Raw genomic sequence first — 12,021 nt, 5'->3', positions numbered from 1 at the left:
AATTTTGATTAAATTCAAGATTAAGATATCAACGCAAACTGCTTTTGAATTTACATCTTTGTAAGAAATGTTTTTGAATTTTGATATTCAAGGATCTAAGGTTTTCACACTCTTGTAAGAAATTATTCATTCTCCTTTCCAATTGATATAGGATCTCACACCGATAAATTTTGGATTTACATCCCACTTACATTGAAAAATCAGATAAATGGTCTTTATCGATGGTCGTACCCCGCAGGGAGAAATTACATGGTTCAAACAACATTCAAAAAGGAGGAGGAGGCACCTAATTCCTCCTTGAACCATTAATATAATAGAAACGTTAGCATTTACATAATTTACATGTACATAAAGAAATCCATAAGAAGCGGTTTAAGGGGTGGCTTGGAACCTCACCCATCAAATAAGCCCTGTATAGATTTAGAGTGCGTTCTTCCTTGCCTGAATTTTGCAGAAAATTAGAGGATTATCACGTCCTCTACCTAAACAAGTTGTGGATGATCAGGACTACGTCCCTCTGTCCATAAAACGTCGCTGCACACCATAATTCTCGAATTTGAGCTGATTAGTTCAGCGTTTTGAAACATGAAACCATGTTTGATGGGCAGTGGGAAACCCTTCCTGAAATACGAGTTTGCATTTGGCAACAACGTAGTATCGACCAGAGTTTGCACGACGGGCTGCAAATTTGCAACGTTGAGGGATAATAAATCGACTTGAAATAGACACAGAACAACTTTCTTTTTAGAATGTTCTTCATTCAGAAGGATAAATGGAATAGTAATCTACCTGAATTAGGTCCATATGCAGATTGCCAATATTGCTCCACTTCAACGACATCTCAAAATCGTTCAAATCGATGCTGCCCACGAGGTTGTTCCCTGAGATTTTAGCTGTACTGGAGGCATGAACCAACTGAAATGCAAAGAAGTGGAAGAAGGTTGAATCTTGATGATACATTCATATCATGGTTTTCCAGTTCTGAAGCAGTAAACTTACCAATGAGATGCACGCAACTGGAATTAGTTCACCAGCTTCTACTACGTCAACTATCAGGTCTACGTTCACGGTTGCAAAAATCGGGTGCTCTGAAATCCTTATGACTGGTGGAGAAGGTAAAGTGATATTGAAGCTCATGTCAGCACTAGGATATTTCTTGTACAGTTGGGGAACAAGAAATCTCCATCCAGCAGTATTTAGAAGCGGCTGGTTGGGCACTTCCTTCAAACTCCACTGCATAAAGTCTGCCTGCACATGAACGAAGATTTTGGTTGGAGAAAACAACCAGATGGTAAGTGTAGCCAAGTAATACCATTGTAGATCCCACATCGGTTGGAAAGGAGAACGAAGCATTCCTTATAAGGGTGCGAAAACTTCTCCCAAGTAGACGTTTCCTAAAAACCTTGAGAGGAAGCCCAAAATGGAAACCCCAAAGAGGACAATATCGGCTAGCGGTGGAATTGGGTCATTACAAATGGTATCAAAGCCAAGGCACCGAACGGTGTGCCAGCAAGGACGCTGGCCCCCAAAGGGGGTGGATTGTGAGATCCCACATCAATCAGTTGGAGAGGAGAACGAAGCCTTCCTTATAAAGGTGCAAAAACTTCTCTCTAGTAGATGCGTTCTAAAAACATTGAGGGGAAACCCAAAAGAAAAAGCCCAAATAGGACAATATTTGCTAGCAGTGGGATTGGGCCATTACAGATGGTATCAAAGCCAGACACCGAGTAGTGTGCCAGCGAGGATGTTGGGCCCCCAAGGGGGATGGATTGTGAGATCCCACATAGGTCAGTTGGAGAGGAGAACGAAGCATTGCTTATAAGGGTGTGAAAACCTCTACCTAGTAGACGTATTCTGAAAACTTTAAGGAGAAACCTAAAAGAGAAAGCTCAAAGAGGACAATATCAAGGGAGTAAAAAGACAAAATACACATAATAAAATTTGAACTTACATTGTAGTATAGGGCCAAGGCAGAGTTAAAGACTGCTTCATCTAGTGTTAATCCAAACATTTTAGAAGGATCTTTACAGGAAGGTGAAGGTGAAGGTGAAGGTGAATTTTGAAAGTGATACTCAGGCATTGGTAGCTTCTCTCCCGCCCTAAACAGCCCGTTGATCTTTAAACCAAAGGAGGAGTTGCTAAGCAAGGGTTCTCCCGCAAAAGTAGTATCAAAAGAAGCATTATCGTCCACTTTGACTTCCTTAGGAAGTGTTTGCAAAAACGAATCAACCTTCAAGATTCCTTCTCCTAGTTTCTTACAAATCGCCTTTTCAACAGCAGAACTTATCTGTTCTTCGAATGCATCAACCAGCCTATTATATAACACAATAGAAGATAAGAACAAGCAGGAAAAAAGTGCAGGTCGTATTCAAAGGCGTTGTTATCCTATAATCTGACACTGAAGTAAGGATGCTAGGCCCCGAAGGGGTTAGATTGAGGGGTCTCACATCAATTGGACAAGGGAACGAGTGCCAGCAAGGACGCTTGGCCCCAAAGGAAAGTAGACTGTGAGATCCTACATTGGTTGAGGAGGAGAATGAAACATTCTTTATAAGGGTGTGGAAACCTCTCCCTAGTAGGCGCGTTTTAAAAACCTCAAGGGAAAGCCTAAAGAGAACAATATCCCCTATCAGTGAGCTTGGGCCATTACAACCTTACTATTAATCATTTGTCAGAAAGAAACTACTAACGATTCCATCTTAAAAGCCATGTAAATGCATCTGTATGGCTATTCATACAGCAGATTGTCATCATAGCTAACATGTCTGGATCAACCTTGCTGAAAGACAAGGCTAAGGTAACTTAAATGGAGAGAGGATCATGAGAATAAGATCATGCTTTTGGGCAGAAGACAATGAAATGCTAGCGGTATAAACAATTGATCATGAGGAAAATGAAGAACAATTAGAACACAATACTGACAAACTCAAAATTCCCAGAACAAGAGTTACATACCCTTGATGGGTTCCTCTAAAATCATGAAAGAGTTACATACCCTTGATAAAGCCAAGATGCTCCTCCATCCAACTTTATAGACATATCTTGGACAGAACAACCGCATTCCAGAAGAAATAGTTTAAGAGTTTCTTCTTGAAGCTCCAATCCTAAATTCAGTCGAACTTCCATGCCATCGACCTGTTTCGAGTGTAATTTTATCTCATCAACTAATTAATGAATAAACAGACAGATGTAGATGAACTTCATACTGACATCATTCAAAACCAAAGAGACATATACCTGAACAGAAGCACGTCCTTTGTCAGAAATCTCTGCTGGAACAAGCCAAGTACTATAGGAATAAAGCCAATCCATGCTTAAGTCACAGGTAGTTCCTGAAGCAATAATAGAAACACCCGACTCACCTGGTTTGATATCCGAGGAAGGAACATCAACTCGGTATATGGTAGTGTTGGATAGCCTCATAAGAACGTTTCCAACAAATGGGATTTTGACTGTTTTTTCGGATTCAGGCAAATTAATCGGAATCACAGAAGAAATTGCCTTGTCTATGAGCAAGTCTTTGAGGAAATCAATACCCTTTTGGGATATGATCGCAGACATGAAGGATTGGGTCGGTGAAGGATGAGCATATCCCGGGATGAGCGAAGACACCAAGAGAAGCAAGAAAAGTATTGGAGACATGGAGAGTTCGAGGACGGGGAAGCTGGAGGGGAAGTAAGAAATCAATTGGCAAACCAGAAAATCAGATGAACAGCCAACGAGAGCAGAATGGAAACTTGTCGCTATTGCTCACCGTGACGGCGATTGTCTGATATAATATCACAACTTCAGGAATTACTGAAGGGTCAACTTTCTTTTAGACAAAATATAAATTTTGAGGGTATTTTTATTGATTCGACCTATTTATATATTATTGTTTTGTTGCTGGATTGGGCCTGAGTTTGATAACTTGACAAGAACAGCAATTTTGTTGACCGACCCAATACCTTTCGGGTTGGATTCGGGCTTCTCCGTATACAAAAACGCAACCTAGGGCTGCCATTCGTCCGGTTTTGCCTTGATTTCCACCGGCTTCTGCTTCTCATTCTCTTCTTTGCTAAAGGTAATCCAATTACTCAGTATTTTTGTTCAGATTTTCTGATTTGTGTTGTGCGGCTGGTCCTGTTCTTACTCGGATTTTCTCGAAACTCAAGCGTTTTTTCTGATAATTGTTTCTGGGGTTGGGGTTATGTGATACGTTGATGCGTTGGGTGTACTCTTCTCTGCGATTGATAAGTATCATGTTTTCGATCAGCTGAGATCGTTGATTTTAGATTATAGATTTCATCTCTTGTATCGATTGATCTTTTATGATAATCAGTGAGTTCTTTTTGTTCTTTTAAAATCAGTCACCCAACAAAAATCTAATGTTTCGAAGGCGTGTTATATGAGCATGGATGTTTAGAATTTGCGAATTCCTAACTCGTGCAATGCTTTATGTCTCTATAATAGTTGCCGGTTGTGATACTTTGCGAGCCGTTGATTGCCGCCCACGGGCGTTCCTTCTTTGTGCTATTCGATTCAGGCCAAACCTTATCTTTCCGCCATGTCGTCCAAGCAAGGTACTGTCTATTTCCTTAAGGTTATGGACGATTTGAGCTTTCTATTTCATTTTCATCTTGTATAGGATAGGATCATAGGTCGGATTCCACGACAACTGATTTAAATTGTGACATGGAGAGTCAATTGTGTGGTATGTATGTCTTTATAGGAGGGAAAGCAAAGCCTTTGAAGCAACCCAAGGTTGACAAGAAAGAATATGATGAGGTATGCTTTGATTTTGTTACGTTATGGATCTATGCTGCACGTCTATTTTCTTTCTGAAATATCATTTTGGTCTTTGTACGTCGGGTCTCATTCCACTTTTGCCCGTGTATTCTCAATAGACGTATTTCATATCAATAGTAAGTGATTACCTTATACGACGTATTTCAAATGAGAGCGAGCTAGATGTTGTGTAGTTGCCTGCTTCACTCGTGTCGCAATGTGGAGATGAGTGGGTTAGCATTAGAATAGCTATCTAACTTTGAACTTGATGATGGCGGGAACTACGTGATTCTATCGAACATGTACACACAAGGAGGTATATGAGAAGGAATCACAAGGCTAAGAGCTCTCATTATGGATAGAGGGCTAAAGAAACGCATGGGTTGTAGTTTGATAGAGATGAGAAACAAAGTCCATGCTCCTTTGTAGAAGATGCATCTCATTTCGAGTCGAAAGAAGGCGACTATGGGCTGCCAATTGGGTAAGTTATGTAGTCGACTCTCGAGCACATCTGTGTGAACCAGGCCCTCGATACCAAGAACCTTCGAGTCTACGAGGATAGCCATGTTGTTATCAGGGATGTCTATAATTTTGAAACAAAATGATGAAAAGATGTGTTTAGTAGTGAGGTAAGTAAGCATTGGAATATGAAACTGAGTGGATTTTGTGATGAACAGGTTGATCTGGCGAATAAGCAAAAGAAGAAGGACGAGGAAAAGGTGAGACAGCTTGAAGTTTGAACATGAAACTGTGCCATGGGTAGCTATATAAACTTGAGAGTTGTTTAATGGAATTACAGGCGCTGAGAGAGCTGAAAGCGAAGGCCCAACAGAAGGGGGCCTTTGGAGGTGCTGGGCTGAAGAAGAGTGGGAAGAAATGATGAACTTCCCACGCAATATATGGTATAATGAAAACTGAATAATGTAAGAGTCGAATGCTTTCTTCTCTTCTCTTCTGTTCTTCTCTTCTGTTCTGTTCTGTGCAAAAATCTGGAAAACCAGAATGAAATATGAATGAATGGTTATTGAAGTTTGAGTGCTTTTCAATGTTCGCCCCCATTCGAATTACGTTAGGAGGTCGTTCGCTTTTGCCAGATCTAGAGAGATACTACGAGTCCTCCGTCCCAGATGGACAGATTCCATCGTAACCATCTTTACATCATAAGAACAATATAGAACAAGTTGTAGGCGACGACACGAAATGTTTGATTCCATTCATTATATTAAACTTCAAAATACTCTATATTCTCCCCTTTTAAAAAATATATATTTATAATCGAAGATGTTGAACATGATCATGTTTCTTTATGAATATTAATTAAAGTTGTTCGGTCCGATTTAAAATGACATTAGGATATGTAAATATTTTGTTCGGAAAAATAATTTTTTTTTATAAATGAGATAAGACGATTGATAAAATCGAAAGATCGGAGTTTTTTTAAAAAAAAAAAAAAAAAAAAATTCTAATCTAAACCATTATTATAATTAGTGTTGGAATTATTTGAAATTTAAAATTAAATATCAATTTGTTATTTCAAGGGCATTTTTGATAATACGAGTAGCAATTAGGGTATACATGTAAATTTATCCATTGTTTTGATGCTGGGCTGGGCCTGAGTTGTGACAGTTCACCGGCCCAAGACTTTTCGGTTTGATTCGGGGCACCGACTCTAACCTTCTCCCTATAAATAACGAAAAGCGCATCCTAGGGCTCTCGTTCTTGCGTGTTCGCCTTGATTTCCACAAGCTTTTGCTCCTGCCTCTGCTTCGCCTTCGCCTTCTCTTCTTTGGTAAAGGTGGGCATATATTGTATTTGGAGCTATTTTTCTTGATTTCTTATATTTATTAAGGTTATCATCAGCTTTGTGGTCGATATTTGTTTCAATGTTGTGTGGCTGTTTAATTTTTGTATTGAATTTGCTGGATGTGTTAAGTTGTTACGATGACTGTTTCCGAGGGGATTATATGATAAGCTGATGCGTTATGTGTACTCCTTTCTAATGCGATTGAAAAGGATTCGTGCTTTCTATTAGATAGAGATCGTTGATTTTAGTTTCTAGGTTTTCTATTTTGTTTATCGATGAACTCGTTTACGATTCCAGTTGCGTCGTTTTTACTCGCTCTGATTCTAGGAAGGATAATGATTTTGTGGTTCAATTCTTTTAGCTATTGAATGGTTTTATACTACGTTCTTCGTTTTTTTTTTCATCATATCTTTGGTTCACTTGTGGTGGGCGCTTGAGGGTTGACTTCAATTTTTTTTATTAGGGCTTATGGGAACAAGTGGCCAATATTAACATTTATAATTGCTGCTGCAACTGTCAAGTGATCATTGTTTGTATTTTTCATGCTCTGTATAACTAGCAGCAAGATGAATGCGTGAGATTATTATTTGTATAACTTGATTATATTTAGTGCGCAAGGTTTGAATTGTGCGAGGATCTTTTATGTTATTGGTATCACAATTGCTGATATTTGCACTTCTATGTATGACGGTTAGAAACAGCAAACATGCCAAAGAACAAGGGAAAGGGAGGAAAGAACAGGAAGAGAGGAAAGAACGAAGCAGATGATGAGAAGCGCGAGCTTGTGTTCAAGGAAGATGGTCAGGAGTATGCACAAGTTCTCAGAATGTTGGGGAACGGTCGGTGTGAGGCAATGTGCATCGACGGGTCGAAGCGTCTTTGCCATATCCGAGGGAAGATGCACAAGAAGGTCTGGATTGCAGCTGGTGATATAATACTCGTTGGTCTTCGCGACTATCAGGATGATAAAGCTGATGTTATCCTCAAGTACATGCCTGATGAAGCAAGGCTGTTGAAGGCATATGGAGAGCTTCCTGAGAACACCCGCCTCAACGAGGGTATCGCTGGCGGAATCGACGACGAGGATGATGGTGGGGTTGATGATTATCTGGAGTTTGAGGATGAAGATATTGATAAGATTTAGGGTTCGAGTGATTATTATTGATGTTTGGTAACCCCCATGGTTGGAGGGGTGAGCTATTTCGTCAGTCTTAGATTAAAAAATGTGCATAAATTTTGAGTTTAAAGATTTTTGTACCCTTCCCTTTTATAATTAGAGACTATAAACATCTATGGCTGGTTGGAAAAAATAATATTTATGGCATTTTTAGCTTTTGAGTTTAGATTTTCAGCTTTAGTTTTCATTGGTTATTTCGAGATTTTATACTTTCTCGCCTTTTATTGGTTTATTAATTTAATTTTTTTAAAAAAATTGATTAATTTGTATCACTATGAAAATGAATATAAAAAACTTCACATCTTAGTATGAAAGCCTTAATATTTAAAGTAATTAGGAAAAGCCAACATCAAGGATTGAAGCATTGTAGAATTTTAGGGACAATTGGATGTGTTTCTTTAATAGGAAGAGAAGTGGATAGGGGTGTAAATGGAATCAAATAAATTTTATAAATCATTTAATTTTGTACTTTAGAACTTAAAGGTTTGTAAATCTCGGGATTATTCTAAAAGTGTGATGTTTGAGGGGATTATTCTTAGAGTTGGGTTACCAGGCAGCGTGGACTTAAATCGTTACAAATGGTATTAGAGTTAAGTTAACGGGCGATGTGGCAGCAAAAAGGTTGAGTCTCGAAGAGGTGGACATGAGGTGGTGTGCCAGCAAGGACACTAGGTCTCAAAGGAGGTAAATTGGGGCGTTTCACATCGTTTGGAAGTGGTGGACATGAGGTGGTGTGCCAGCAAGGACACTGGGTCTCAAAGGAGGTAAATTGAGGCGTTTCACATCGTTTGGAGAATGGAACAAGTGTCCGTGAATATGCTGGACCTGAAAAGAATGGATTATGAAATCTCATACAGAAAATGAAACCTTCTTTACTCTTAAAAAATATTAAAAAATATTAAGGAAAAGTCAAATTTGATGGTGTAGTGGGCATTTGCAGGCACAACACGAAGGAAAAGAAACGCAGGAAGAGTCAAACTNAAAAAAAAAAAAAAAAAAAAAAAAAAAAAAAAAAAAAAAATAGAAGAAACACTTGGCAGAACAAGGCAGCTTTGATTTGCCATTTGGCAGTAAATGAACCCCCGACATAGCCCAAACCCATACACGTAGGTCTAACCTTCTGGCCATAGCCCAGGTTCTTGTAATCAAACGAAAGCCGATAAGCCTTTGACCGAAGGCACTCCAATCAACCAAAACATTCATAACATATCCATCCCTGTCCCCCACCATATAAATACACCCCCATCTTGTTCCAAGATTACACCATCTTTTCTTTTTCTTTCCGGAACTGAAGAATACAATGAAGTCCAAAGCTGTTGTGGTTGCGTGTCTGTTGCTGTTCTTGTTGGTCTCTATCTCTGTTTCTGCGTCGGCAGTGTCCGAAGGCAGCCAACAGCAGCCTGACAAAGCTGAAGGTATTGTAATTAATTGCGCCAATAATGATCAAATAAATTTAAATCTTTAAGTATTATTGATAATTGGTTGTTGGGTTCTGAATGTGTTGGATGATGATAGTCTCATCTCGATTATTTAGGGAATGATCATGCGTTTATAAACAAAGAATACTTTTTCCATGGGTACGAGTCCTTTTGGGGAAGCCAAAAGTAAACCCATGAGAGCTTATGCTCAAAGTAGACAATATCATACTATTGTGGAGAGTCGTATTCGTTTAACATGGTATCAGAGTCATGCCCTAAACTTAGTCGTGCCAATAGATTGGTAAATTCTCAGATGTCGAACAAAGAACTCCAACAAGAAAAAGGAGTCAAGCCTCTTCGAAGGTACGAAGGCAGTAAAAAATGACTAAGACTCCTTAAGAAAAAGAAGTCAAACCTCTTCGAAAGTAAGAAGGCAGTAAAAAATGACTCAGACTCCTTAAGAAAAAGGAGTCAAGTCTCCTCGAAGGTACGAAGTCAGTAAAAAATGACTACTCCAAAGGAGTCGAGCCTTAATTAAGGGAGGTGTGCTTTGTTCGAAGGGAGGTGTTGGATGGTGAAAGTCTCACCTCTCAGATTTAGGGAATGATCATGAGTTTATAAAAAAAGAATACTCTTTATATTATTATGAAGCATTCTGGAGAAGCCCAAAGCAAAGTCACGAGAGCTTATGCTCAAAGTAGACAATATTATACAATTATGGAGAGTCATATTCGTTTAACATGGTATAGAGTCATGCCCTAAACTTAGTCATGCCAATAGATTGGTAAATCCTCAGATGTGGAACAAAGGACTCCAACAAGAAAAAGGAGTCGAGCCTCCTCGAAGGTACGAAGGCAATAAAAAATGACTAAGACTCCGAAGGAGTCTAGTCTCGATTAAGGGGAGGCGTGCTTTGTTCGGTACTTGCTAATATAGGGAATGATCATGAGTTTATAAACAAAAAAATAATCTCTCCATTAGTATGAGGCCTTTTGGAAAGCCCAAAGCAAAGCCATGAGAGCTGATGCTCAAAGTGGACAATATCATATCATTGTAGTCGTGTTCGTTTAACGAATGAATTAATGTAGTGTTCGTTTAACGAATGAATTAATGTAGTGTTCGTTTAACGAATGAATTAATGTAGGAGCAAATGCAAATACCGTGGAAGAGTCGAAGCTACACTGCTACCACGGATGCTGCAAACGGTATGGGTATCGCTGCGTGAAATGCTGCGGAAGCGCTGCAGAAGCGCAGGCCAATACCAATGCCAACACCAATGGAGAGGCGCAACAGGAGCGTGCAGAAGTGGAAGCAGCCGCACATAGATGGGGAGGCCACGGCGGATGGCGAGGTGGAGGCGGACATGGAGGCGGACATGGAGGCGGACATGGAGGCGGATGGGGCGGTGGTGGAGGTGGAGGTGGATGGGGCCGCGGTGGAGGTGGGAAGTGATTAGTGTGTGTGTGTAAGTGTGGTGGTACAAAGAATAAGGTAGGAGGGAAGGAAAATGAATAAATAATTAAGAATGAAGGGTCATAGTGCCCTACAATAGAAGGGTTAGTTCCCTTCACTACTACGCTACTCTTACATGTGAAATATATATATTATGTCGTTCGTTTTACGTTCACAATTTCTATTAGAAGTGGGTTTAAACGGTTACAAACGGTATTAGAGCCAAACACAACGAGAGCACCAAACTGTTACAAACGGTATTATCCAATTTTTTTTAAAGATAACTCACGCGAAATAAAAATTCCTTCGAATATATATATTCAATTAATTCACTGCTATCAAATATTGTCATCTTTGGACTATTCCTTTTGGGTTTTATCTAAGGTTTTTAAACTGCATCGGCTAGAGAGAGGTTTTCATACCATTATAAAAAAAAAATGTTTTGTTTCCCTCTCCAACCGACGTAGGATCTCTCAATGGGCTGAGCCCAGTGTTTTCGTTGGCACTCGTTCCTCTCTCCAATTGATGCGAGATTTTAGACTATAATCTTCCTCTATTAGTCATATCATCAAAATGTAGGGAGTTGAATCTCTGATCTCCTTAGCTTTGATACCAACTAAGTACAAAGAGACAATATCTGTTAGCGGTGGATTTAAGATTTTACAAATGATATTAGAGTCAAGGACCATATAATCTGAGGATGAGTTACAAATGATATTAGAGTCAAACACCAGGTGGTGTGCCAGTAAGAACACTGAGTCATGAAAGGGAGTGAATTGTGAGATCTCACATTCAATGGAGAGAGGAATGAGTGTTAGCAAGGACGATAGGGCCTGAAAGGGGTGGATTGAGAGATGTCACATCAGTTAGAAAAGGGAACAAAACATTTTTTAAAAGGGTGTGAAAACCTGTTCATTTTAAAAACAATATCTATTAGGTGTGTGCTTGGATTTTGGCTCCCTGTCTCTCATTTGGAGTTTGTAATTAACCCTACCTACTGGGAATCTTGGAATAAAAGCATGAGCCTGAAATTGGGTGAGGAGACATGTGATTTAGTCAATGTTGTGTTAGCTAAATAGAGCAGCATGGTTGGATCTTTGGTGTCTAAAATGTCCCCATTTCTCATTTATTATTACACAAGAAAATAGGCATTTATTTATTTGTTTGTTTGTTTGTTTGTTTGTTGTTGTGAGGAAGGAGAAAGACAAGGTGAGCAGCCCCAAGGCGTGCAACAAAAAGGCCTCTCCTACCCTCTCCCCGCCTTTGTTTTTGGCCCAAATTTTATAATATAACCTCAACACACAACCATTTTAACTATGCTACCTCTCCCTTTCAAAACCCCACCAACACCAAACCCTCCTCCCTCCTCCTCCTCCTCTTCTTCTTGAGAATATGAAGAGCAA

General features: G+C 39.5%; 4 protein-coding genes across 6 annotated transcripts; 3 read left to right on the top strand and 1 right to left on the bottom strand.

Moving 5' to 3' along the window:
• Positions 1 to 155: 155 nt before the first annotated feature.
• Positions 156 to 3,843, bottom strand: LOC111777183 (putative BPI/LBP family protein At1g04970). 2 transcript variants are annotated; one of them, XM_023656651.1, is made up of 7 exons: positions 3,363 to 3,439; positions 3,238 to 3,289; positions 2,996 to 3,135; positions 1,952 to 2,312; positions 1,000 to 1,248; positions 790 to 915; positions 156 to 680 (listed from the first exon to the last, which is right to left on the bottom strand). In XM_023656651.1, the coding sequence occupies exons 3-7, from the start codon at positions 3,124 to 3,126 to the stop codon at positions 483 to 485; spliced, it is 1,065 nt and encodes a 354-aa protein (XP_023512419.1). In that variant the 5' UTR covers positions 3,127 to 3,135; positions 3,238 to 3,289; positions 3,363 to 3,439; the 3' UTR covers positions 156 to 482. The 2 variants fall into 2 exon arrangements, with proteins under 2 accessions (XP_023512419.1, XP_023512418.1); XM_023656650.1 differs by having other exon boundaries at positions 3,238 to 3,843.
• Positions 3,844 to 4,430: 587 nt separating this feature from the next.
• On the top strand, positions 4,431 to 5,813 carry LOC111777039 (translation machinery-associated protein 7-like). Its single transcript, XM_023656482.1, is given in 5 exon segments — positions 4,431 to 4,530; positions 4,533 to 4,562; positions 4,712 to 4,767; positions 5,445 to 5,486; positions 5,567 to 5,813. Coding segments are annotated over 5 exon segments (309 nt in total). The 3' UTR covers positions 5,648 to 5,813.
• A 672-nt stretch (positions 5,814 to 6,485) lies between these two features.
• LOC111777853 (eukaryotic translation initiation factor 1A-like) lies at positions 6,486 to 7,914 on the top strand. 2 transcript variants are annotated; one of them, XM_023657579.1, is made up of 2 exons: positions 6,486 to 6,562; positions 7,273 to 7,914. In XM_023657579.1, the coding sequence occupies exon 2, from the start codon at positions 7,278 to 7,280 to the stop codon at positions 7,713 to 7,715; it is 438 nt and encodes a 145-aa protein (XP_023513347.1). In that variant the 5' UTR covers positions 6,486 to 6,562; positions 7,273 to 7,277; the 3' UTR covers positions 7,716 to 7,914. The 2 variants fall into 2 exon arrangements, with proteins under 2 accessions (XP_023513347.1, XP_023513346.1); XM_023657578.1 differs by having other exon boundaries at positions 7,267 to 7,914.
• A 1,083-nt stretch (positions 7,915 to 8,997) lies between these two features.
• Positions 8,998 to 10,796, top strand: LOC111777694 (cold and drought-regulated protein CORA-like). The gene is made up of 2 exons (XM_023657413.1): positions 8,998 to 9,163; positions 10,311 to 10,796. Exons 1-2 carry the CDS (start codon positions 9,049 to 9,051, stop codon positions 10,616 to 10,618), a joined length of 423 nt encoding a protein of 140 aa, XP_023513181.1. The 5' UTR covers positions 8,998 to 9,048; the 3' UTR covers positions 10,619 to 10,796.
• The last annotated feature ends 1,225 nt before the right edge of the window (positions 10,797 to 12,021 follow it).

This window comes from Cucurbita pepo, chromosome LG16 (genome assembly GCF_002806865.2).
Source record: "Cucurbita pepo subsp. pepo cultivar mu-cu-16 chromosome LG16, ASM280686v2, whole genome shotgun sequence".
In the NCBI taxonomy this organism is placed as follows: Eukaryota; Viridiplantae; Streptophyta; class Magnoliopsida; order Cucurbitales; family Cucurbitaceae; genus Cucurbita; species Cucurbita pepo.
This window is presented reverse-complemented; position numbering and strand designations above follow the sequence as displayed.